Source organism: Aotus nancymaae, unplaced genomic scaffold, assembly GCF_030222135.1.
Source record: "Aotus nancymaae isolate 86718 unplaced genomic scaffold, 86718_ANA_hifiasm-v0.15.2.pri h1tg000028l, whole genome shotgun sequence".
Lineage (NCBI taxonomy): Eukaryota > Metazoa > Chordata > Mammalia > Primates > Aotidae > Aotus > Aotus nancymaae.
The window spans coordinates 15259657-15282370 of NW_026988441.1; the positions used below are offsets into that span (position 1 = coordinate 15259657).

The 22714-nt window shown below is 52.1% G+C and overlaps 1 protein-coding gene across 2 annotated transcripts in view; it reads right to left on the bottom strand.

The window, feature by feature from the left end:
* The window catches only part of RYR1 (ryanodine receptor 1), a 152994-nt gene that overhangs the window by 37008 nt on the left and 93272 nt on the right, over positions 1-22714 (bottom strand). For both annotated transcript variants that reach the window (XM_064381346.1, XM_064381345.1), the window contains 18 exons: positions 22592-22651; positions 21886-22023; positions 21221-21333; positions 20941-21037; positions 20582-20688; positions 17253-17304; positions 17059-17124; positions 12696-12795; positions 12295-12374; positions 12122-12198; positions 11136-11209; positions 10437-10454; positions 9243-9323; positions 4370-4458; positions 4147-4275; positions 3932-4036; positions 1503-1584; positions 134-321 (listed from right to left, as the gene is read on the bottom strand). In XM_064381346.1, coding sequence (XP_064237416.1) covers positions 134-321; positions 1503-1584; positions 3932-4036; positions 4147-4275; positions 4370-4458; positions 9243-9323; positions 10437-10454; positions 11136-11209; positions 12122-12198; positions 12295-12374; positions 12696-12795; positions 17059-17124; positions 17253-17304; positions 20582-20688; positions 20941-21037; positions 21221-21333; positions 21886-22023; positions 22592-22651 — 1656 coding nt within the window. The remainder of the gene's footprint in view (positions 1-133; positions 322-1502; positions 1585-3931; positions 4037-4146; positions 4276-4369; positions 4459-9242; positions 9324-10436; positions 10455-11135; positions 11210-12121; positions 12199-12294; positions 12375-12695; positions 12796-17058; positions 17125-17252; positions 17305-20581; positions 20689-20940; positions 21038-21220; positions 21334-21885; positions 22024-22591; positions 22652-22714) is intronic.

The window sequence follows — 22714 nt, forward strand, 5'->3', positions numbered from 1 at the left end:
TATAACCCAAGACTGTTTTATCCTCATTTTACAAATAAGGAGTGAGAGGCTCGCAGAAACGTCTCTTGCCTGAGGCAGGCAGCCGGAAGGGTATGGCTGGACCTTGGCAACCCACATGGTGCCCCGCACCCACCTTCTGGAAGTCCTTCTTGGAGATGAGGCCACGGGGATCCGTGACGTAGTCCTGGAAGGCTTCAGAACCCACAATGTCCTTGAGTTTCAGGAACATGTCAAAGAACTTGAGGATCATCTCCACGTTAGATGAGGATTCCACCAGCATGTCCACCATCTGCCGGGCGATCATGCCGTTCACCACGTTCCCTGCAGGCAGTCCCAGGTCAGTGTGGCTGGCGGACACTCCCTTCTGCGGCCCCACTGGGCTTGCCTCGATTTCCAGCCCAGGAGCCACCAATGCTGGCGGAGTGTCCCTGGCTAGCCGCAGCCTCCTGCCAACCAGTCCCTTTCTGACCTGTGTCAGCCTCCTGTGCCAACCTGGCTGATCCTGCCCTTGCCCACCTCCCCAATAAAGATAATGATGACAGGCTGGGCGCGGTGGCTCACACCTGTAATCCCAGCACTTCAGAAGACTGAGGCAGGTGGATCACTTGAGGCCAGGAGTTTGAGACCAGCCTGGCCAACATGGTGAAACCCTGTCTCTACTAAAAAAAACTAGCTGGGCTTGGTGGCATGTGCTTGTAATTCCTCCACCTCCCGGGTTCAAGCGATTCTCCCACCTCAGCCCTCCGAGTAGCTGGGATTACGGGCTCAAACCACCACGCCTAGCTAATTTTTTGTATTTTTAGTAGAGATTGGGTTTCACTGTGTTAGCCAGGATGGTCTTGATCTCCTGACCCTGTGGTCATCCACCTGTCTCGGCCTCCCAAAGTGCTGGGATTACGAGTGTGAGCCACTGTGCCCGGCCCAGGACATTGATATGATTAAGTTATTTAATCTAATCCAGCTAACTTTTGCTAGGGAGAATATGGACCAGGGTCACTGAAGCCTAAAGTTTTCCAAGAAAAGCTGGAAATCTTGATGTTTAAGGGGAAACTTCTGATTTTTTTTTTTTTTTTTGAGATGGAGTTTTGCTTTTGTTGTCCAGGCTGGAGTGCAATGACATGATCTCAGCTCACTGTAATCTCCGCCTCCCGGGTTCAAGCAATTTTCCTGCCTCAGCCTCCCCAGTAGCTGTGATTACAGGCACCCACCACCACACCCCGCTAAGTTTTGTATTTTTAGTAGAGATGGGGTTTCTCCACGTCGGTCAGGCTGGTCTCAAACTCCTGACCTCAGGTGAGCCTCCCGCCTCAGCCTCCCACAGTGCTGGGATTACAGGCGTGAGCCACTGCGTCTGCTCTATTGTGGCTTCTTCATCAACCCATGGATCTTGACATGATGTCAGGTGGGGCTGAGGGTTAGGGTCTCCCGGGTCTCAGAGGGCCATTCTCAGGCTTCTCCGAACCTTTTTACTGTCCCCTCCCCCTCCCCCCAGGGGTGTTTACCTTCCAGTAGCGACAGCAGCATCACCACCATGTCCTTCTGCAGATCCAGCAGCTCCTTCAGCAGCTCGATCTGGCTTGAGTCCTAGAGACCCCACGCCCCCAGCTCGGTGAGGGCTGGTCTGTGCAGACACCTCCCCCACCTCTGTTGCTTCTGCCCCTCCTCACCTACCCAGCAGGGCCTAAACACCCTGCTTTCTCCCCTCTTACCTCCGAGGGGACCCGAGTCCAGACATGTTCCTCGGAAGCAGGGGAGGGGGCAGAGAGACAAGATTGTGGGGGTGGGGTTGGCACTTGGGGGAAGGGCCCGATAGCTGATGGGTAGGGGGAAGGGGCTGGCCGACAAGGAGGACTGGGAGGCTTGCGGGGCAGACGTGTGGGCCAGAGAGACAGAGACAGACAGAGAAAAATGCTGGGGACAGAGATCCAGGCCTGGGGAGGGACGTGAGCCCAGCACGGCCTGGCCTATGGTGGGCCTGACAGATGCATGTTGACTATGATGTGTGATGGCAAGAGTGGCACTCAGAGCTCAGGAGGAAGGCTGGGGAGGCGGCGTGTGCTTTCTGGTAAGCTGTCTGGGCGAACCTGGGGCCACGGTGTACATAGAAACCTCCAACACAAGGTGTTGGCTCGTGGCCCCATTTATGTTAGGTTGAGTCACATAAAATTGCCAACATGGGATCACTTTTGGCTCACAAAGTGGTAATTTCTTTTCTTTCTTTCTTTTTTTAGATGGAATCTCGCTCTGTCGCCCAGGCTGGAGTGCAGTGGCGCAATTTGGGCTCACTGCAACCTCCACCTCCCAAGTTCAAGCGATTCTTCTGCCTCAGCCTCCCGAGTAGCTGGGACTACAGGTGTGCACCACCACACCAGCTAATTTTTTTTTTTTTTTTTTTTTAAATAGAGATGGAGCTTCACCCTATTGGCCAGGCTGGTCTCGTGATCCACCCACCTCGGCCTCCCAAAGTGTTGGGATTACAGGCGTGAGCCACCACGCCCAGCCCTCCCCCTCCTCTCTTAATAATCCCTCAGTTTTCATCTGTGGAGTCGCCAATCCCACAGTCACAGCATATGGAGCTAACCCTACCTCCTGGTTCTATAGGTGGGTATATGACAAGGCCGGCCAATCAGAGCCTTCTTTCCCAAGGCTAAGGTGATTGGCTCAGGGATGGACATGTGACCCAACAGGCCAGTCAAAGACAATCTCAGGGTTTTTTTCTTAGAGCTCTAAGGAACAAGGAGTTCTCTTCCCTCCGGGGCTGTTAAGAAGTGGGGTGGATAGGAGCCTGAGGCACCGTTTTTTTTCAAGCCCAGGGAGAGAGCCCGCTTGCAAATGCAGTGAAAGAGGAGACAGTTCTGCTGACATCACTCTATGCCCTGGACCTCTGATATGAACTGATAAATTCTTTATTTTTATTTTTCTTAAGCCTAAGCCACTGCTTTGCATTGGATTTCTGGCTTTTGCAACCGAGACTAGATAGTGGTGGATGAATTAGTCCTGCAGGATTTGGAATTCTACACGATGATACCAACACTCTCTAGAATTTTAGGATGATACCAACAGCACAACTTTAGCTGCTGTGACATGGAGGAATTGCATTCTAAGTTTAACTCCTTTTAAAAAGTCAGATGACACCGGTTAGGGTTTCTCTCAGCCCTCGGGGCACCTTTGGGCAAATGAGAAAAAAGGCACCCCCTAAAACTCTTCCTGTTGGGAAGTTATAACATACTGGATACTTTACTGCCATCTGCTGGAAAACTAAACTATTGCAATACACACACCAATATAGTTATGATATGTGGGACGTGGATGCCCTCAGAGATTGTGCCTTTGTGCAGTGCACAACCTGCGCAACAGTATATGGCAGCTTTGAATATGGTTACCAGACAGAAGCAGAGCAAATAGATTAAGTGTTCGTGAGACATTGGCAAGGCTGCAAAGGGGTGAGGGAAAGAGGAACACAAGGATTATGGAAATAGGAGATAGGGCTCAACAGGGACCTTACATCATGAATGCCTGATATGGGTGTCATCTGCCGCAGGCAAGATAAAGAAGCAAAACACCTCAGCCCCAGGCTCTAATCTAGAAGCTAGCCCCATCCTACCCGAAGGGCTGTCCACATCTGAGATGACCTCATCAGAGAGAAAAACACTAACCAATCACAGAGGAGCTCTGACCATTGGGGCGGGGCCCAAACGTCAGATCAATGAAAGCGTAGATGGAAAACCAGCCCATAAGGGGGGCAGAGGAGGAGGCGGGGTAAGGCAGAGAGCCAATCCGGAAGGAGGATGGATTTGGCCACTGGGAGGGAAACATTCTGGAACATGCCAGGAGCACTTGGGTGACAAACTGACCAACGGGGCAAGACTTGGAAACAGACCACTTGGGGGACGCCTGGGAACAGGTGGATGGAGACTAGAGGGGCTCGAACCTGAGCGAGCTTCATCATCATGTGGGCGAACACGTGCAGGAATCCCACCACCGCGTCCCATAGACGGCTGTGCGCCAGGCTCTGCTGGTTCCCGGTGCAGGGGCCCTGGGGGGCAGAGGGCCGTGTGAGCGGGAAGCGAATCCCTGAGAAGGGATCAGGGATGGCGATGCGGGACCCCCGCCCCTCCCACTCCCACCCCAAGGGGCGCGCCCCACCTGGATGTACTCGGTGAGGCTGTTGAACACCTGCTTAGCCACCGACATGGCTTTGGAGAAGTTCCTCTTGCCCTGCTCTTCAATGACATCCTTGCCTGAGTAGTACCAGTAGAAGTCGCTGATGGATTCCTGGGGGGCAGGCAGGGGGTGAGAGGGTGTTGGGGGCGACCATGGGCCGGCAGCCGCTGACCCAAGTCACACCTGAACCGTCTCACGTCCTCACCTGCAGCCGCAGGAGGTAGTCCACTGTGCAGATGATGATGTTAATAGTGGTTGTGTTCCCTGTCTGTGTCCGTAGGTAGTTCTGGAAATCTGGGGAGATGAAAAGTCACTCATTCAGCACCTCCCATGTGCTACGCGAGAGGAACAGTGGGTCATTTATTCATTTATGCAATACTCACGTGTTGAGTACCTATCGTATGCCAGAAGGCATATAATCATCAATTTATTTATTGACTATCAAGTACTTACTATGTGTCAGAGAAAGATGGATGATCATTTATTCATTTATCTAAAAATACTGGCCAGGCGTGGTGGCTCATGCCTGTAATCCCAGCACTTTGGGAGGCCAAGGTGGGTGGCTTGCTCGAGGTCAGGAGTTCGAGACCAGCCTGGCCAACATGGTGAAACCCTGTCTCTACTAAATAAACCACAAAATCAGCCAGGCGTGGTGGTGGGCGCCTGTAATCCCACCTACTTGGGAGGCTGAGGCAGGAGAATTGCTTGAACCTGGGAGGCGGAGGTTGCAGTGAGCCGAGATCATGCCACTGCACTCCAGCTTGGGCAACAAGAGTGTAACTCCATCTCAAAAAAAAAAGAAAATTAAAAAATAAAAATATTGAGGGCCTACATACATAGTAGTATGTGTCAAATGTGGTGGAGGATCATTTATTCACTCGTTTTTTGCTAACAAATATGTATTAACCACAGACTGTGTAGCAGGGAGAAATAGAGATTCAGTCCCGCGTTTGTTTCCAAACAATTTCATAGAATGTCTACTATGTGCCGGGAATATTCAAGCATTTATCCAACGAATATTTATTGAACACCTACTAAAGGCCAGGGAACATAAGGATTGGTCATTCATTCATTTATTCAACATATTTTATCGAGTGTATACTACATGCTAATGAGATTAAGATTGTCACATATTCTTTGCTACAACAAATTTATTGAGTTCTTACTATGCGTCATGTAGTATTCTAGGCTCTGGAGATTTAGTAGTGAAAGAAAACAGTTCCTGGCCTTGTGGGGGATTTTTTTTTTTGACAGAGTCTCCCTCTGTTGCCCAGGTTGGAGTACTGTGCCATGATCATAGCTTGCTGCAGCCATCACCTCCTGGGTTCAGGTGATCCTCCCAACTCAGCCTCCTGGGTAGCTGGAACTATAGGTGTGAGCCACCATGTCCGGCCAAGGTTTACATTTGTTTGTTGAGACCAGCGCAGGCTGGTCTCAAACTCCTGGCCTCAAGCAACCCTCCCACCTCAACCTCCCATAGTGCCGGGATTATAGGCATGAGCCGTGCGTCCTGCCTCTGCCCTTGTGAAGTTTATATTCTTGTGCAGTAATTTTTCAATGTTTTCTGACTGCAATCTACTGTAGGAGATCCTTTTTACATTGAGACCTGATACATGTGTTCAATCTGAAATGGTATTCGCGTACTCCTGAAACACAAGTTTCACACTGCCTTGCTCTGTGCCGTGCATTCTGTTCTTTTCCATCCTGTACTGCTCTAGTTAACTATGAAAGAAGAAATCTGTGGTTCTCATCCTCTAAACCTTGGTTGCACATGAGGACAAACAGGAGGCTTTTAAAAATCCCAGTGCTCGGGCCCAACCCCAGATCAATTAAACCGGAAGCTCTAGAGGCAAAACCTGGGCCTCAGTATCTTTTAAAGCTACCCAGGCACGCCAGTGTACAATTATGATGATAATCTCTGCGTCAAACTGATTCCTGCACATCTGATGGGTTGGTTCCCACTATTTAAAAAACATTGCTCTATGGCAGCAAACTGTTAAACCTGAGCGACGGGTAGTTGGAGTTTATTATACCGTAGTACATGATTGGAGGTTTATTATACTCCATGATTGTTTTTTTTTTGAGAGACAGGGTCTCCCTATGTTGCCCAGGCTTGTCTTGTACTCCTGGGCTCAAGCGATCCTCCTGCCTCAGCCTCCTAAAGTGCTGGGATTACAGGCGTGAGCCACAGTGCCCAGTCAAGTCCTTTAAAATGTTTATAGCATCATGTTGCACAGCACAGGAAGGCTTTTACAGCCCCTGAAAGTATATTTGCCCCCAGTTTTTCTTTCCCCCTAACTTTGTTTTTTGAGAGGAAGTCTTGCTCTGTCGCCCAGGCTGGAGTGCAGTGGCACGATCTCAGCTCACTGCAACCTCTGCCTCTTGGGTTCAAGCAATTCTCCTGCCTCAGCCTCCTGAGTAGCTGGGATTACAGCCACGTGACATGATGCCCAGCTAATTTTTGTATTTTTAGTAGAGACCAGGTTTCACCATGTTGGCTAGGATGGTCTTGATCTCCTGACCTCGTGATCTGCCTGCCTCTGCCTCCCAAAGTGCTGGGATGACAGGTATGAGCCACTGTGCCCAGGCACTTTTTTTTTTTTTTTTTTGAGATGGAGTCTGGCTCTGTCACCCAGGCTGGAGTGCAATGGCATGATCTTGGCTCATTGCAACCTCCGCCTTCCAGGTTCAAGCGATTCTCCTGCTTCAGCCTCCCAAGTGGCTGGGATTATAGGTGCCTGCTACTGTGCCCGGCCAACTTTTGCATTTTTAGTAGAGATGGGGTTTCACCATCTTGGCCAGGCTGGTCTCGAACTCTGGACCTCGTGATCCACCTGCCCGGCCTCCGAAAGTGCTGGGATTACAGACATGAGCCATCACACCCTAAAAAAGTTAGGCTCCCCCTAACTTTTTTACAGTCAGTTCACAATCGCTCTATCAGGTCGACTCAGTGGAAGGTCCATTTTGCCTGGTTTCATGATATAGACAAAGCGTACTCAAATATGCAACATTTTATAAGCAAAGGTACAGGCTTTCCCATCAACCCTGCTTTCTAACTCCTTTATTTGTGTTAATTTAAACTGGACTATATGCAAAAATAAAAGATACACAGCTCCTGTAAAAAAAATTCTGCCAACTGAAAACACCTGTTATAGACATGTGCAAATTATTGAGAGACAAATCTTTTGTCTGCTTTGAATAGCACTGACTCCTCAAGACATGCAAGGCCCCTGAGATGTGAAAGGTATTTCTAATTTCTATTTGATTGGGCCATGAATTTAGGCAGAGGACTGGCATGCAAATTTGTTGGGAGACAGCAATGCCTCTGCTAAGAACATTCTCATTTTCTAAACACATTCTCGAGGAACAAAATTTATTTTAAACCCAAAGGCTGATTCCATCTTAGTTAACATTAAAGAATGAAAATCTTAGTCCCGGCTGGGTGTGGTGGCTCACACCCGTAATTCCAGCATTTTAGGAGGCCAAGGCAGTAGGATTACTTGAATTCAGGAGTTTGAGACCGCCTGGGCAACATAGTGAGATCTTGTCTCTACAAAAAAAACAAAAAACAAAAAAAAACCTCAGCCACACATGGTGATGCATGCCTGTAGACCCATATACTCAGGAGGCTGAGGTGTTGATAACTTGAGCCGGGAGGCAGAGGTTGCAGTGAGCTGTGATCATGCCACCGTACTCCAGTCTGGGTGACAGAGTGACACTCTGTCTCAAAAAAAAAAAAAAAAAAAAAAAAATGAAAAAAGAAAATCTTAGTCCCACGGCACAAAGATATTTAACAAACCTTGAAAACTGGTTGTGGACACAAGAGCTTTTGAAAATTCAAGACAAAGGGATCATGCTTTATCCTTTGTTGAAAGAAAAAGAACGAAGATTAAAGATATTTACAAATCAATTACTTAATGAGCACTAACCAAGCGGGTGAAGGTTCTATGGAAGTTAGAGTTCTAATTACTCCAATTCCTGTCATGCAAGTTAATTTCCGGGTAGTCTGTGGTTTCCTAATCATCTGCTAAGGGTTATAACCACAATCTCAAGACTGTACATGTTTGTTATAGGAAATGGCATTGGGTAGAAAGTTTGTTGTGCAGAAGTTTGGCTGTTCTGTAAAGCTGTAAACTAGGTTTGCTGCATCAGGACGTGTTCCCCGTCACTGATGTTGTGTAATTAATTCGCTGTCATCCTCGATCTTGTTAAATTGGCTGAACCACAACAAAAGAGAAAACTTTTGCTTAAGATAGGAAAGAATCTGTAGGCCTTCGTACAGATCTTCCCTCTGCAAAGATTTTATAAGCAAAATAAACAATAGATTTAAAAATAAATCTAATAGATTTATTACAGACAAATCTAATAGATTTATTTTTAAATGCCAGGCAGTTTTTTCCTTTAGGTCTTTTCTGGCCCTGAAGTACAGAAATCCATCACGTGTATTGAACTTTGGCAGCCACTGCAGAATGCCTGTGGGAAAATGGCGTGTGACAAATTATCCATTTGGGCAAATTGATTTTTGGCCAAATTGGTTTTTGGCAGGTTGCTTTTGGGGAATTGGACTGGCCAGAGGAGATGAAGGGGAAGCAAAGTGGCTAGATTCCAGAAATTCCAGAGGTTTTTTTTGTTTTTCCTTTGAGACGTAGCTTCACTCTTGTTGCCCAGGCTGGAGTGCAATGGCTCAGTCTCCGCTCACTGCAACCTCTGCCTCCTGGGTTCAAGTGATTCTCCTGCCTCAGCCTCCTGAGTAGCTGGGATACAGGCATGTGCCACCATGCCCTGCTATTTTTGTGTGTTTTTAGTACAGACAGGGTTTCACCGTGTTGGCCAAGCTGGTCTGAAACTCCTGGCCTCAGGAAATCCACCCGCCTCGGCCTCCCAAAGTGCTGGGATTACAGGTGTGAGTCACTGCGCTAGGCCTCCAGAGAGATTTTGAAAGCTAGGTAGATTGACACTGGCTGGAGAGTGGTCATCATTGATAGGGGGAGAAGGGGGGTTGGAGACTAACTCAGGCAACCCTTCTGTACCAGCCCCAAACCTCGGCTTCCCCTCCACCCCACACCCCTCCTCCTCACCATTATTGTGCCCCTCACAGAGCAATTGTAGAAATCGGAACAGGTCTTGTGTGAATTCATCATCCGCCATGACCTTCTCTCCTGGGTGGAAGGGAGGGGGCAGGGCCCAGGAGGGGTCAGATGCGCCAAGACACAGCACACACATGCACAAGGCCCATGCACACTGCACATGCATGCACAAAGCATGGGGGTGCTGGGAGGAGCAGCCGCCACTTCAAAGACACTGTGAGGGCCATGGGCGTCCATGACGCCAGGCGGTCTTGACCTCAGAGTCCATGACATCAGCAGATGGCGACTCAAGGGGCCCTGAGTCATGAAGCTGAGGCCTCAAGTGTCTTTCTACATCAGTGCTCTCTGATGTCACAACTTGTGTTACATCCGGGAATGTCTGCTGACCTAGCAGACATTCAGGCAGCTGGTAACGCCCTCAGTCCCCCTCCAGGCCATGCAGGTTAATGGATTATGGGGGTTTGGGTCAGGTCACTTTCACACAAAGGCTCTGGGCAGGGGGAGATTGGGCTGGGATAAGGGATGGGGATTGAAAGCCAGCCAATTGGCCCAGATGCCTTGAAAGCAGCCAATCCAGGAGTAGCAAAGGGGAGGCGTGTAAACAAGGGCCAATCAGAACGGACATCTGAAAGAAGCCAATCATGGTGGGCGGTAGGGGAGGAGGCTAGACCGTAAATGGGCCAATCAGAGCAGGCGCAGAGGAGGCAGGCGCAGAGGAGGCACGCGCACACCAATCAGAGTGGATGCCAGAGGCAACCAATTCTGTTGGTGGATGGGAACCGCTGACCGACCAATCTGAGGTCGGGGCGCAGAGAGCAGAGTAGGTGGGAGTGGGGATTACTCCACACCGGGACTGCGAATCTGGGTCTGGAAGTCTAACAATATCCAGCTGGAAAGAGACCTTTGCGGTGTTCTCTAGCTTCTGTTTTACACAGGGGGAAAGTGAAGCTTAGGGAAGGTAAGAGGCTCGTTCACAGGCCCATGTGTTCTCAGTGGCTGATCTGGGACCTGAATCATATTCCCCAGACTCCTGATCTCCAGGCTTTGCACTGGCAAGGTGCACCTGCCGAAGGGTCCCTCCCTCCCCTCCACTTCCCAGATCCTCAGCCCCCAGGTGGAGGGGTGGCCGGGGTTAGGAGGGGTGGGTGGCAGCGGCACAGCACGGGGGTGGGCTGGGGGAATTACCGTTCTGGCGATTGATGACTGGGGCAGCCAACAGGATGGGAGGAGGAAGCAGGAGAAAAGAGAGAAAAAGAGAGAGGAAGACAGAGACCGCAAACACACACGATGACAGTCAGGGACAAAGACACAGAAAGACACAGACACACAGAGAGAGGAACAACCCACAGAGAGAAAGGCAGAGTGATAAGGAGACAGAAGGAAGTGGATTAGCAGGAAGAGGGTAGGAAATGAGGATAAAAGCAGAGGGAACGAAAGAAGACGGAGAGGGGGAGAGAGAGAGAGAGAGATGAAGAGGTACAGTGGAAAGGCAGGAGCAAGGATCGGGGTGGAAAGGTTAGACACACCACAACACGGCAAAGAGGAGACGTGATTAACCTGGATTAGGGACATTAATAAGAGAACAGCAACCAGGGCGTGACATTTGGGGCAGGTGGAGGGTGGGGTCCATGTGGTGATGGGCAAGAACACAAGACAGAATGACTTCTGGTCATGGGAGGAGATGGTGGGCATGAGGAGGGAGATGCTGGGGGGATGGAGGGAGTGAGACTGGGGGACTACAACAAGGGGGAGGAGCCCGAGGGAGCCCTTGGGAACTGGTGTCTTGGAGGAAGGGAGCTCTGGGTAATGGCGGGTGGGGGTAGGGTGGCAGGAATCCCGAAGGAAGATGTCCCGGGGAGAGGGAAGCCCAAGGGAGGGCCTCACCAGTGCCATCCTCGTTGACCATGCCCAGCCCCTCAGCCTTGTTCTGTCTCTCAAAGGCATTGAGATCCAGGACGCTGAGGAAAAGAAAGGAAAGACAGGGGGGATGTGATGAAGCCTCTGCCCTCTTCTCTTCCAGGGTCTGACAGCTCCCCACTATGGTGGGCTGGAGAGCCACGGTAAACCATGTATGTGCTGAAATCAAGAGGAAGTGGAAAGGAAGAGCTGGCAGAAGCTAGGACATAATGTAGGGCCAGGATGAACCCTGTGCAAGCTGAAATAACGAAGAGCAGAAACCACTCATTAGCAAAAGCTGCAGCGGGTAGGAAAAGTCCGCCAGCAGCAAGAGGCCAATCAAGGCGGACAACAGTGGAGGCATGTTAATAGGGTCAACAGGGAGCTCCCAAATCTCCTGCTGCCGAGTTCCCCTTGAATTCTAAACAAGTTTTTGGTTCCACTGTCTGGAAGCCATAATGCAACTCATTCTTAAAGCCTATGACATTTTGCCTCCCTATTGTTCTACATTAATTCTTTTTTTTTTGATACGGAGTTTCGCTCTTGTTACCCAGGCTGGAGTGCAATGGCGTGATCTTGGCTCACCGCAACCTCCGCCTCCTGGGTTCAAACAATTCTCCTGCCTCAGCCTCCTGAGTAGCTGGGATTACAGGCACGCGCCACCATGCCCAGCTAATTTTTTGTATTTTTAGTAGAGACGGGGTTTCACCATGTTGACCAGGATGGTCTCGATCTCTTGACCTCGTGATCCACCCGCCTCGGCCTCCCAAAGTGCTGGGATTACAGGCATGAGCCACCGCGCCCGGCCCTGTTCTACATTAATTCTTATAATAAATTCCCTGTTATTTGAGCGATTCTGAGTGTGTTTCTTTTCCTGGGCTGAAAGAGCAGAATTAGAACCAGAAATGGTACCAGGAGTGGGGTGGCAGAGGCACCAAACAGAGCTTAAAAAGAAGAGGTATACTCGAACCTACCTGCACGTTTGCATCAGTGCCTGGATACTCTGGAAGAAGCCAACTTCCTTCTTGTCCTTCAGATAATCCAGCATTTTCTGCAGAGGGGGAGGCAGGGGAGGAGGAAACTGGGAGTCGCACAGGAACCGCCCATCTCTCTTTGCCTTCCTCCCAAGTCCCTTTGCCTCTGTTACCTGCTGCACCTCAGCATTGCCTCCATTGAGGATGGAGATGCCCAGCTTCAGGGTAGAGGACACCATGGCACCTGTCTCTCCTAGAGGGAGTGGGAGACAAAAGATGGTCCACCCAGTTGGAAGGCAGTGTGTTCCATCCACCAGAAAACAGCCATCCCAGGGGATTTGAGAGAAGGGTTTGGAAGAGTATGCAAAGGAGTGCATGCAGGGGTGACTGCAGTTGAAGGATGGGTAAGAAATTGCAAGGCAGGTATGCAAGGGGAAGCTGCAAGGGCTGGGGTGTGCATGCAAACCACAGGCATGGAGGGGCGGCAAATGTGTTAACAGGAAACAGGTGAGCTGGGAAGAGTGAGGACAGGATGAATGCACTCGGAAGAGCCCGATGCACATGTGAGGAGCACCTTTGCAGGCACTGATCATCTGCAGCACCATCTCAGCTGCCCCCCGGGTGTGCAGCCGCGCTTGCTGGTACAGGAGCCTCTGTTTCTCCATCTCTTTCTCCTGAGCAGGGAGGCAGACCCATGGGGGCGAGTCCAGGCTTTCCAGCCCAGCCTTTCCCCCTCACATTCTCATTTCTGCCCTCCCTGTTCCAGCTATATCCACAACTCCCTCGTTCAATCATGAGCTCCCTCCATCCCCAGGGGCTCACACCCTTGATTTATCTCCTGTACCTAGCACAGGGCTAGGCATCGGGCAAGACCTACATAAATCAGAGCTGGGCATGCAGCAATCTTAACCCGAGCCCACAGACCTCCAGGCCATCTTTGAAGCTGGATGATGAAAAGTTACATTTTTATGTTTTCTACCCTCTAACAGAAATGTAGCATTCCCTTCCTTTATAGATGAAGCCATAAATCACAGCAATATTAGCAGAACCTGTGGTTTTGTCACCAATAAACATCACAGATGTGACTGGGCATGGTGGCTCATGCCTGTAATCCCAGCACTTTGGGAGGCTGAGGCGGGCAGATCACAAGGTCAGGAGATCAAGACCATCCTGGCTAACATGGTGAAACTCCATCTCTACTGAAAATACAAAAAACTGGTCAGGTGTGATAGCACGTGCCTGTAGTCCCGGCTACTTGGGAGGCTGAGGCAGGAGAATTGCTTGAACACAGGAGACAGAGGTTGCAGTGAGCTGAGATTATACCACTGCACTCCAGCCTGGGTGACAGAGCGAGACTCTGTCTTAAAAAAAAAAAAAAAATCACAGATGTTCTCATATCACATTATTGTTGCAGAATTAGAACCACTTCCAATTCAAATTCTGCTCTTTTGGTTCAGGAAAAGAGACTCACTCAGAATAGCTTACAGATGTCTCAGCAGAATATCACTTATGTTCATCACTACTTCTCAGTTATGGAGTTGTTGGATCCACTGCTAGATCTTTTTTTTTTTTTTTTGAGACACAGTCTCACTCCATCACCCAGGCTAGAGTACAATGGTGTGATCTCAGCTCACTGCAATCTCCGCCTCCTGGATTCTTCTGCCTCAGCCTCCTGAGTAGCTGGGATTACAGGCACATGGCACCGTGCCCAGCTAATTTTTGTATTTTTAGTAGTTTCACCATATTGGCCAGGCTGGTATTGAAGTCCTAACCTCAGGTGATCCATCCTCCTCGGCCTCCCAAAGTGCTGGGATTACAGGCATGAGCCACCGCGCCGAGCCTTAGATCTTCTTATTTGATAGATTAACAATGTGCAAGTATTATTGGATCACAAATTTTTTTTTTTTTTTTTTAGAGACGGGATTTCACCATGTTGGTCAGGCTAGTCTCGAACTTCCTGACCTCAGGCGATCCACCCACCTCTGCCTCCCAAAGTGCGGGGATTACAGGCGTGAGCCACCACGCCCGGCTACAAATTCATTTCTTAAATATTTCGATAGCTATTCAATACTTGCTTCCTCTGCTATGAATTCATTTTATACATTTAAAAACATGATCCGAAGAAAGGGTTCACCAGATGCCGGAAGGGACTCTGGCACAGAAATGGTCATCTCGGAAACAGAAACGGACTATCTCAAGGAACGAATGGATGGCTGAATTGCACGTTTCCTAGCTCTTTCTCGCTGCCCGGCCTTGGCACATACTACTCCCCTATGTGGAACATTTTTCTCTTTTTAACTGGCAGACTCCTTTTATCCTTCTGCTCAGACCTCCTCTCCTCTGAGAAGCCCTCCCTGATATCTTCTCCCGCAGGCTGGGTCACGCACTTGCTTGGGCTGCTTTATCCCCCTGAGATTACCCCTTCTTGGCCCTGACCCCTCTGCCTGTGTCCCTATCATCCCAGCCCTGACCCCTTGACCTTACTTTCCCCCATGACCAGGTGCATACCCTGTGCTGTTAATGTGACCGCTGTGTGCGTCTGTCTCCCCATGTGCCGTTAGTGTGACCGCTGTGCGCGTCTGTCTCCCCACGTGCTGTTAGTGTGACCGGTGTTTGCGTCTGTCTCCCCACGTGCTGTTAGTGTGACAGGTGTGCGCGTCTGTCTCCCCACGTGCTGTTAGTGTGACCGCTGTGTGTGTCTGTCTCCCCACGTGCTGTTAGTGTGACAGGTGTGCGCGTCTGTCTCCCCACGTGCTGTTAGTGTGACAGGTGTGCGCGTCTGTCTCCCCACGTGCTGTTAGTGTGACCGGTGTGCGCGTCTGTCTCCCCACGTGCTGTTAGTGTGACAGGTGTGCGCGTCTGTCTCCCCACGTGCTGTTAGTGTGACCGCTGTGCGCGTCTGTCTCCCCACGTGCTGTTAGTGTGACAGGTGTGCGCGTCTGTTTCCCCACGTGCTGTTAGTGTGACCGGTGTGCGCGTCTGTCTCCCCACGTGCTGTTAGTGTGACAGGTGTTTGCGTCTGTCTCCCCACGTGCTGTTGGTTTGACCGGTGTGCGCGTCTGTCTCCCCACGTGCTGTTAGTGTGACCGGTGTGTGTGTCTGTCTCCCCACGTGCTGTTAGTGTGACCGGTGTGCGCGTCTGTCTCCCCACGTGCCGTTAGTGTGACCGGTGTGTGTGTCTGTCTCCCCACGTGCTGTTAGTGTGACCGCTGTGCGCGTCTGTCTCCCCACGTGCTGTTAGTGTGACCGCTGTGCGCGTCTGTCTCCCCACGTGCTGTTAGTGTGACCGCTGTGCGCGTCTGTCTCCCCACGTGCTGTTGGTGTGACCGGTGTGTGCGTCTGTCTCCCCACGTGCTGTTGGTGTGACCGCTGTGCGCGTCTGTCTCCCCACGTGCTGTTAGTGTGACCGGTGTTTGCGTCTGTCTCCCCACGTGCTGTTGGTGTGACCGGTGTGTGTGTCTGTCTCCCCACGTGCTGTTAGTGTGACTGGTGTGTGTGTCTGTCTCCCCACGTGCTGTTAGTGTGACTGGTGTGTGTGTCTGTCTCCCCACGTGCTGTTAGTGTGACCGGTGTGCGCGTCTGTCTCCCCACGTGCCGTTAGTGTGACTGGTGTGTGTGTCTGTCTCCCCACGTGCTGTTAGTGTGAGTGTCTGTCTCCCCACGTGCTGTTAGTGTGACCAGTGTGCGCGTCTGTCTCCCCACGTGCTGTTAGTGTGACCGGTGTGTGTGTCTGTCTCCCCACGTGCTGTTAGTGTGACCGGTGTGCGCGTCTGTCTCCCCACGTGCTGTTAGTGTGACCGCTGTGCGCGTCTGTCTCCCCACGTGCTGTTAGTGTGACCGCTGTGCGCGTCTGTCTCCCCACGTGCTGTTAGTGTGACCGGTGTGCGTGTCTGTCTCCCCACGTGCTGTTAGTGTGACCGGTGTTTGCGTCTGTCTCCCCACGTGCTGTTAGTGTGACCGCTGTGCGCGTCTGTCTCCCCACGTGCTGTTAGTGTGACCGGTGTGCGTGTCTGTCTCCCCACGTGCTGTTAGTGTGACCGGTGTTTGCGTCTGTCTCCCCACGTGCTGTTGGTGTGACCGGTGTGTGTGTCTGTCTCCCCACGTGCTGTTAGTGTGACTGGTGTGTGTGTCTGTCTCCCCACGTGCTGTTAGTGTGACTGGTGTGTGTATCTGTCTCCCCACGTGCTGTTAGTGTGACCGGTGTGCGCGTCTGTCTCCCCACGTGCCGTTAGTGTGACTGGTGTGTGTGTCTGTCTCCCCACGTGCTGTTAGTGTGAGTGTCTGTCTCCCCACGTGCTGTTAGTGTGACCAGTGTGCGCGTCTGTCTCCCCACGTGCTGTTAGTGTGACCGGTGTGTGTGTCTGTCTCCCCACGTGCTGTTAGTGTGACCGGTGTGCGCGTCTGTCTCCCCACGTGCTGTTAGTGTGACCGCTGTGTGCGTCTGTCTCCCCACGTGCTGTTAGTGTGACCGCTGTGCGCGTCTGTCTCCCCACGTGCTGTTAGTGTGACCGGTGTGCGTGTCTGTCTCCCCACGTGCTGTTAGTGTGACCGGTGTTTGCGTCTGTCTCCCCACGTGCTGTTAGTGTGACCGGTGTGCGTGTCTGTCTCCCCACGTACTGTTAGTGTGACCGGTGTGCGTGTCTGTCTCCCCACGTGCTGTTAGTGTGACCGGTGTGTGCGTCTGTCTCCCCACGTGCTGTTAGTGTGACCGGTGTGTGTGTCTGTCTCCCCACGTACTGTTAGTGTGACTGGTGTGCGCGTCTGTCTCCCCATGTGCTGTTAGTGTGACTGGTGTGTGTGTCTGTCTCCCCAGTGGACTGACTTGGTGACTGCCGTGTTCCAGAGCTTTGCTCTGTGAACACATGCTGAAGGAATGGGAGATGCCTGCAGTCCGGGTGCCCTATCCCTTCCCTCCAGGACCTCCTGAGCCCACCTACCTCAAAGGAGACCTCAACCTCCTCTTCACCTTCGACGTCTTCCCCTCCCTCCTCCAGGTGGCAGCTCTGGGAAGGGGGCATCAGTTAAGGGATGAACAAAGCAGACCCCCCCATACCACCCCAGCCCCTTTTGTGGACGAGCACTGCAGGTAGGGAGCGGGAAACCTGCACCGGATGAGGTGTGGGGGGCTCACCTTTGCCATGATATCAGCATAGGCCATGTACAGGTAATCCTCGTCCAGTTTGCTGGGGAAGTAAGAAGGGGAGTGGTCAGGACCCAGTGGAGAGGATCCCCATCCTCTAAGAGCTTCTGGGCTGGGTGTGGTGGCTCACGCCTGTAATCTCAACATTCTGGGAGGTTGAGGCGGGCTGATCACTTGACGTCAGGAGTTCACGACCAACTTGGCCAACATGGTGAAACCCCGTCTGTACTAAAAGTGCAAAAAGTAGCTGGGTGTGGTGGCGCGTGCCTGTAATCCCAGCTACTCCGGAGGCTGAGGCAGGAGAATTGCCTGAACCCAGGAGGCAGAGGTTGCAGTGAGCCGAGATCGCATCACTGCACTCCAGCCTGGGTGACAGAGTGAGACTCTGTCTCAGGGGAACAAAAAAAAAAAAAAAGAGCTTCTGGAGGGCCTTCCTTTGGAGGGCCAACCCTCCCCAAGCTCAGGCTATGTGGCTCAGCTGGCTGGAGTGGCCACTGCCAGGGTGGCTTGTGACAAAGGCAGGGCTGATGAGGACTTTTATCTGTGTGGCCGTGATGACAGGTAAGAAACGGCCATGTCGTCCATGCTGCCCAGTGGAACCCATTCCGGGAGTTGTTTTGTTTGTTTTGTTTTTGAGACAGGGTCTTGCTCTGTTGGCCAGGTTGGAATGCAGTGGTGCAATCCGGCTCACTGCAACCTCGACCTCCCAGGCTCAAGTGATTCCCCCACCTCAGCCTCCTGAGTAGCTGGGATTGCAGGCATGTACCTGGCTAATTTGTCTATTTTTTTTTTTTTTTTTTTTTGTAGAGACAGGGGTCTTGCCATGTTGCCCAGGCTGGTCTCAAACTCCTGACTCCCAAAGTACTGGGATTATAGGTGTGAGCCACTGTGCCTGGCCCATTCAGTGAGGTTTGCTGGAGCTAATGGTAGAGGCACTCCCTTTCCACTGGGGATGCTAAAATGGAGTGATGGAGGGCTGGCGCTCCCAGGGCCATCTTGCCACCTGTTAGCCCAACAACAAATATGGCTGCTGGGCGAGGTGGCTCACACCTGTAACCGCAGCACTTTGGGAGGCTGAGGCGGGCGGATCATGAGGTCAAGAGATTGAGACCATTCTGGCCAACATGGTGAAACCCCATCTCTACTAAAAATACAAAAAGTACCCAGGCATGGTGGTATGCCCCTGTAGTCCCAGCTACTTGGGAGGCTGAGGCAGGAGAATCGCTTGAACCCGGAAAGCAAAGGTTGAAGTGAGCTGAGATTGCATCACTGCACTCCAGCCTGGGCAACAGAGCAAAACCCCTTTGCAAAAATTAAAAAATAATAAAATATAAATAAATAAAAGAAAACAAAATGAATAACAAATCCCTGTGCCTTCATTCCCTCATCCACACAAAGGAGCTACGTGACTCCGTCTCACAGTGTGGCGATTGAGTGAGAGGATACAGAAGTCAGCGCTTAGCTTGGTGCCTGACGCACGGTAAGCACTTGGTCAGTGAGAGGATACGGAAGTCAGCGCTTAGCTCGGTGCCTGACGCACGGTAAGCACTTGGTCAGTGAGAGGATATGGAAGTCAGCGCTTAGCTTGGTGCCTGACGCACGGTAAGCACTTGGTCAGTGAGAGGATACGGAAGTCAGCGCTTAGCTCGGTGCCTGACGCACGGTAAGCACTTGGTCAGTGAGAGGATACGGAAGTCAGCGCTTAGCTCGGTGCCTGACGCACGGTAAGCACTTGGTCAGTGAGAGGATATGGAAGTCAGCGCTTAGCTCGGTGCCTGACGCACGGTAAGCACTTGGTCAGTGAGAGGATACGGAAGTCAGCGCTTAGCTCGGTGCCTGACGCACGGTAAGCACTTGGTCAGTGAGAGGATACGGAAGTCAGCGCTTAGCTCGGTGCCTGACGCATGGTAAGCACTTGGTCAGTGCTGCCTCCTGTTGTCAACAGCGGCTGCAGCAGCTGGGGCATCGGAATCACAGTTATTTATTACTAAGCCCGTCATTAGCCCACATGAAGCCTTTGAAGGAATTAGAGAAAGCGCCCCCCTGCCACGTCTGTCTGTCGGAAATTTGTCATACGTATGGATTTTTTTTTCATAATATACTGATTTTTATTTGAGCAAGACATCTTCTTCTAGAAAAGCCTAGTTAATCAGCCATGTGTGGTGGATCACACCTGTAATCCCAGCACTTTGGGAGGCTGAGGTGGGTGGATCACCTGAGGTTAGGAGATTGAGACCATCCTGGCCAACATGGTGAAACCCTGTCTCTACTAAAAATAAAAAAATTAGCTGGGCGTGGGGGCGTATGTCTGTAATCCCAGCTGCTTGGGAGGCTGAGGCGGAAGAATCGCTTCAACCAGGGAGTCAGAAGTTGCAGTGAGCAGAGATTGCACCACTGCATTCCAGTCTGGTGACAGAGCAAGACTCTGTCTCAAAAAAAAAAAAGCCTAGTTGGCCGGGCGCGGTGGCTCAAGCCTGTAATCCCAGCACTTTAGGAGGCCGAGACGGGTGGATCACGAGGTCAAGAGATCGAGACCATCCTGGTCAACATGGTGAAACCCCGTCTCTACTAATACAAAAAATTAGCTGGGCATGGTGGCGCGTGCCTGTAATCCCAGCTACTCAGGAGGCTGAGGCAGGAGAATTGCCTGAACCCAGGAGGCGGAGGTTGCGGTGAGCCGAGATCGGGCCATTGCACTCCAGCCTGGGTAACAAGAGCGAAACTCTGTCTCGGGAAAAAAAAAAAAAAAAAAGCCTAGTTAATCTACATGGTCTGTGATGGGAACCCCTCAGAGATGCCCTTGTGAAGTGTCAGCCATGCAACAGTATATGGTGGCTGTGCCTGTTCTAGCAAAGTGACATTTATGTTTCTTTTCTTTTTGAGACAGAATTTCGCTATGTTGTCCATGCTGGAGTGCAGTGATGTGATCTCGGCTCACTGCAACCTCTGCCTCCTGGGTTCAAGCGATTCTCCTGCCTTAGCCTCCAAGGTAGCTGGAATTACAAGTTCCCACCACCAAGCCTGGCTATTTATTGTATTTTTGTAGCGATGGGTTTTTGCTATGTTGGCCAGGCTGGTCTTGAACTCCTGGGCTCCAGTGGTGGCCTGCCTCAGCCTCCCAGAGTGCTAGGCTTATAGGCATGAGCCACTGTGTCCTGCCAGCAAAGTGACATTTAAAGATCTGTCTGTCCCGAGCTCCCCCAGGACAGAGGGCCTCTCCTGAGGCACAAGGAGGCTGCTGGGCTGGAGTGGGGGTGGCCAGGTGCCCCTCTTTCCCAGGACCTTGGGGGTATTTCTGGGGCCCTGGGAAGAGTCCTCACCTCTTTTCCGTCAGGGCAGTGCGGCTGAAGTGCAGAACCAGCTGGTGCAGGGGGTCTGGTTTCTTCTCTTCCACCTCTTCCTCCTCCTCCTCCTGCTCCCCAGCTTTCTGGGGGGAGAGGGGAGGCTTGGGGAGAGGGTTTCTAGTGCTCCCTCCTATCACCGCCCCCATGTCCCTCTTGGTCTGGATTTTTTTTCTCTTTTTCCACATCCTGCACCCTACCTTGGTTCTACCTCAGCGAGGGGCTGGCATGTCTATGCCCCTTGATGTGGAGGGCGACCCCGGGAGGTGTGTCAAGGGTGGCCTCACCCCCAGCCCTATCCAGCTCGCCCCCACTCCCCGAGGTGGGCCCCAGCTCACTGAAAGGTCATCTATCATGCGGTCCTCAAAACTATGGTCTTCAGTCAGGATCCATGCAGCCTTGTAACTCTCCAGGAACATGTTACATGCCCGGTGCCTGCAGGGGAGAGGTCTGGGCATCACTGGGACGTGCCCTCCTCCATGCCTCCTGACCTCCCATGCGCCTGCAGCCCCCTCAACCATCCCCAAGACCCCATCACGTTGGCGCTCCATCCTCCAGACTCTCCATCCACCCCTCCTCCGCAGCTCCTCACACTCGCCTCGTCCCCGGGGGCCTTACGTGGGCAGGTTGTACAGGGGCGTCATGCGGAAACAGGCCACGACTGCCCGCCGGCGCTGCTTGGACAGAAGCTTGTGCCACACGGCCTTCTTAGACTTGTGAGGGTGCTCGGTCTGGGGAGCGGGACAGTCTGTCACATCCCCAGGCCCTGCCCCTGGCCTGATGCCCACTCCTAGCCCCGGATGAAACTGCCCATCTGTGCCCAAGTCCATATTCAAGACCGACTCACACGGCAGAACACCTGTCTCCACCCACAGAGTCAGAGTCCTAGCTCTGCCTCCAGACCTGTTTCCATCCCAGGCCTGGTCCCACATAGCCAGGGCCACCACCCAGACCACGACCGATTCCACGACCCACCCAAGGCCCTGCCCAGGAACTCAAGGCATCTCCTCTAGGCCCCATCCCTAGACCTAAAATTCTGCCGCTTTCCCACCCTGCCCCCAGACGCAAGATTAAGCAGCAGGCCGAGCCCCCAGATCCACTCTAAGCCTCACCTTAAACTCAAGGCGCCACCTCCTGTCCCGCCCCAAAGCTTAATGGTCATCTCCAGACCGTGCCCACATTCTTAAAAGCCCCCCCAACTCTCCCCTCCCCCTCACCCCCGCCACCCCGTCTTCAGGCTCTGCCTAGGGACCCAGCAGTCAGAGCCCTCTGGCCCCACCTACCTGGTCCAGGTGGTAGAGCACAGCTGACACTTCCTGGACCCTGCGCACGATTTTCTCGGGGTCGTCAGCATCCTCCTCGCGACCTGGGACGCCCCAGTACAGGGCCATCTGCCAGCGCAGAGACGGGGAGCCTTCAACCTGAGGGGAGGAAGGAGGGGTGGTAGGCATGAGGGACCTGCCCCACGTTTCAGCTGGATGTCCCCTTTCCGTTATTGGGAGGACTCAGTGGGTGTGTGCATGTTGAGGTCTGTCTTTTGTTTTGTTTTGTTTTGAGCCGGAATTCCGTCACCCAAGCTGGAGGGCAGTGGTGTGATCTCGGCTCACTGCAACCTCTGCCTCCTGGGTTCAAGTGATTCGCCTGCCTCAGCCTCCAGAATAGCCGGGACTACAGGCACCCGCCATTACACCCAGCTAATTTTGTATTTGTAGTAGAGACGGGGTTTCACCATGTTGGCCAGGCTGGTCTCGAACTCCTAACCTTAGGTGATCTGCCTGCCTTGGCCTCCCAAAGTGCTGGGACTACAGGCGTGAGTCATTGTGCTCAGTCTTATTGTTGTATTTTTAGTAGAAACATGATTTTGCCGTATTGGCCAGGCTGGTCTCGAACTCCTGACCTTCGAGGTCTTTGGTAAGTGCTCAAATCTTTGCTAATATTGTGGTTATTTTTCTGACCTGCCCCTTTCGCTTGCGGAGGAAGGAGGCATACCTTTCCCTGAAGGTGAAGGTTGTTGTGCAGAAATTCTCGGACCTCCTCATCTGTGTCTTTCTGGGGAGACAGGACCAGGCCCGGTCACTCTGGAAGTCCCGGCCTCCTTCCTGACCCACAACC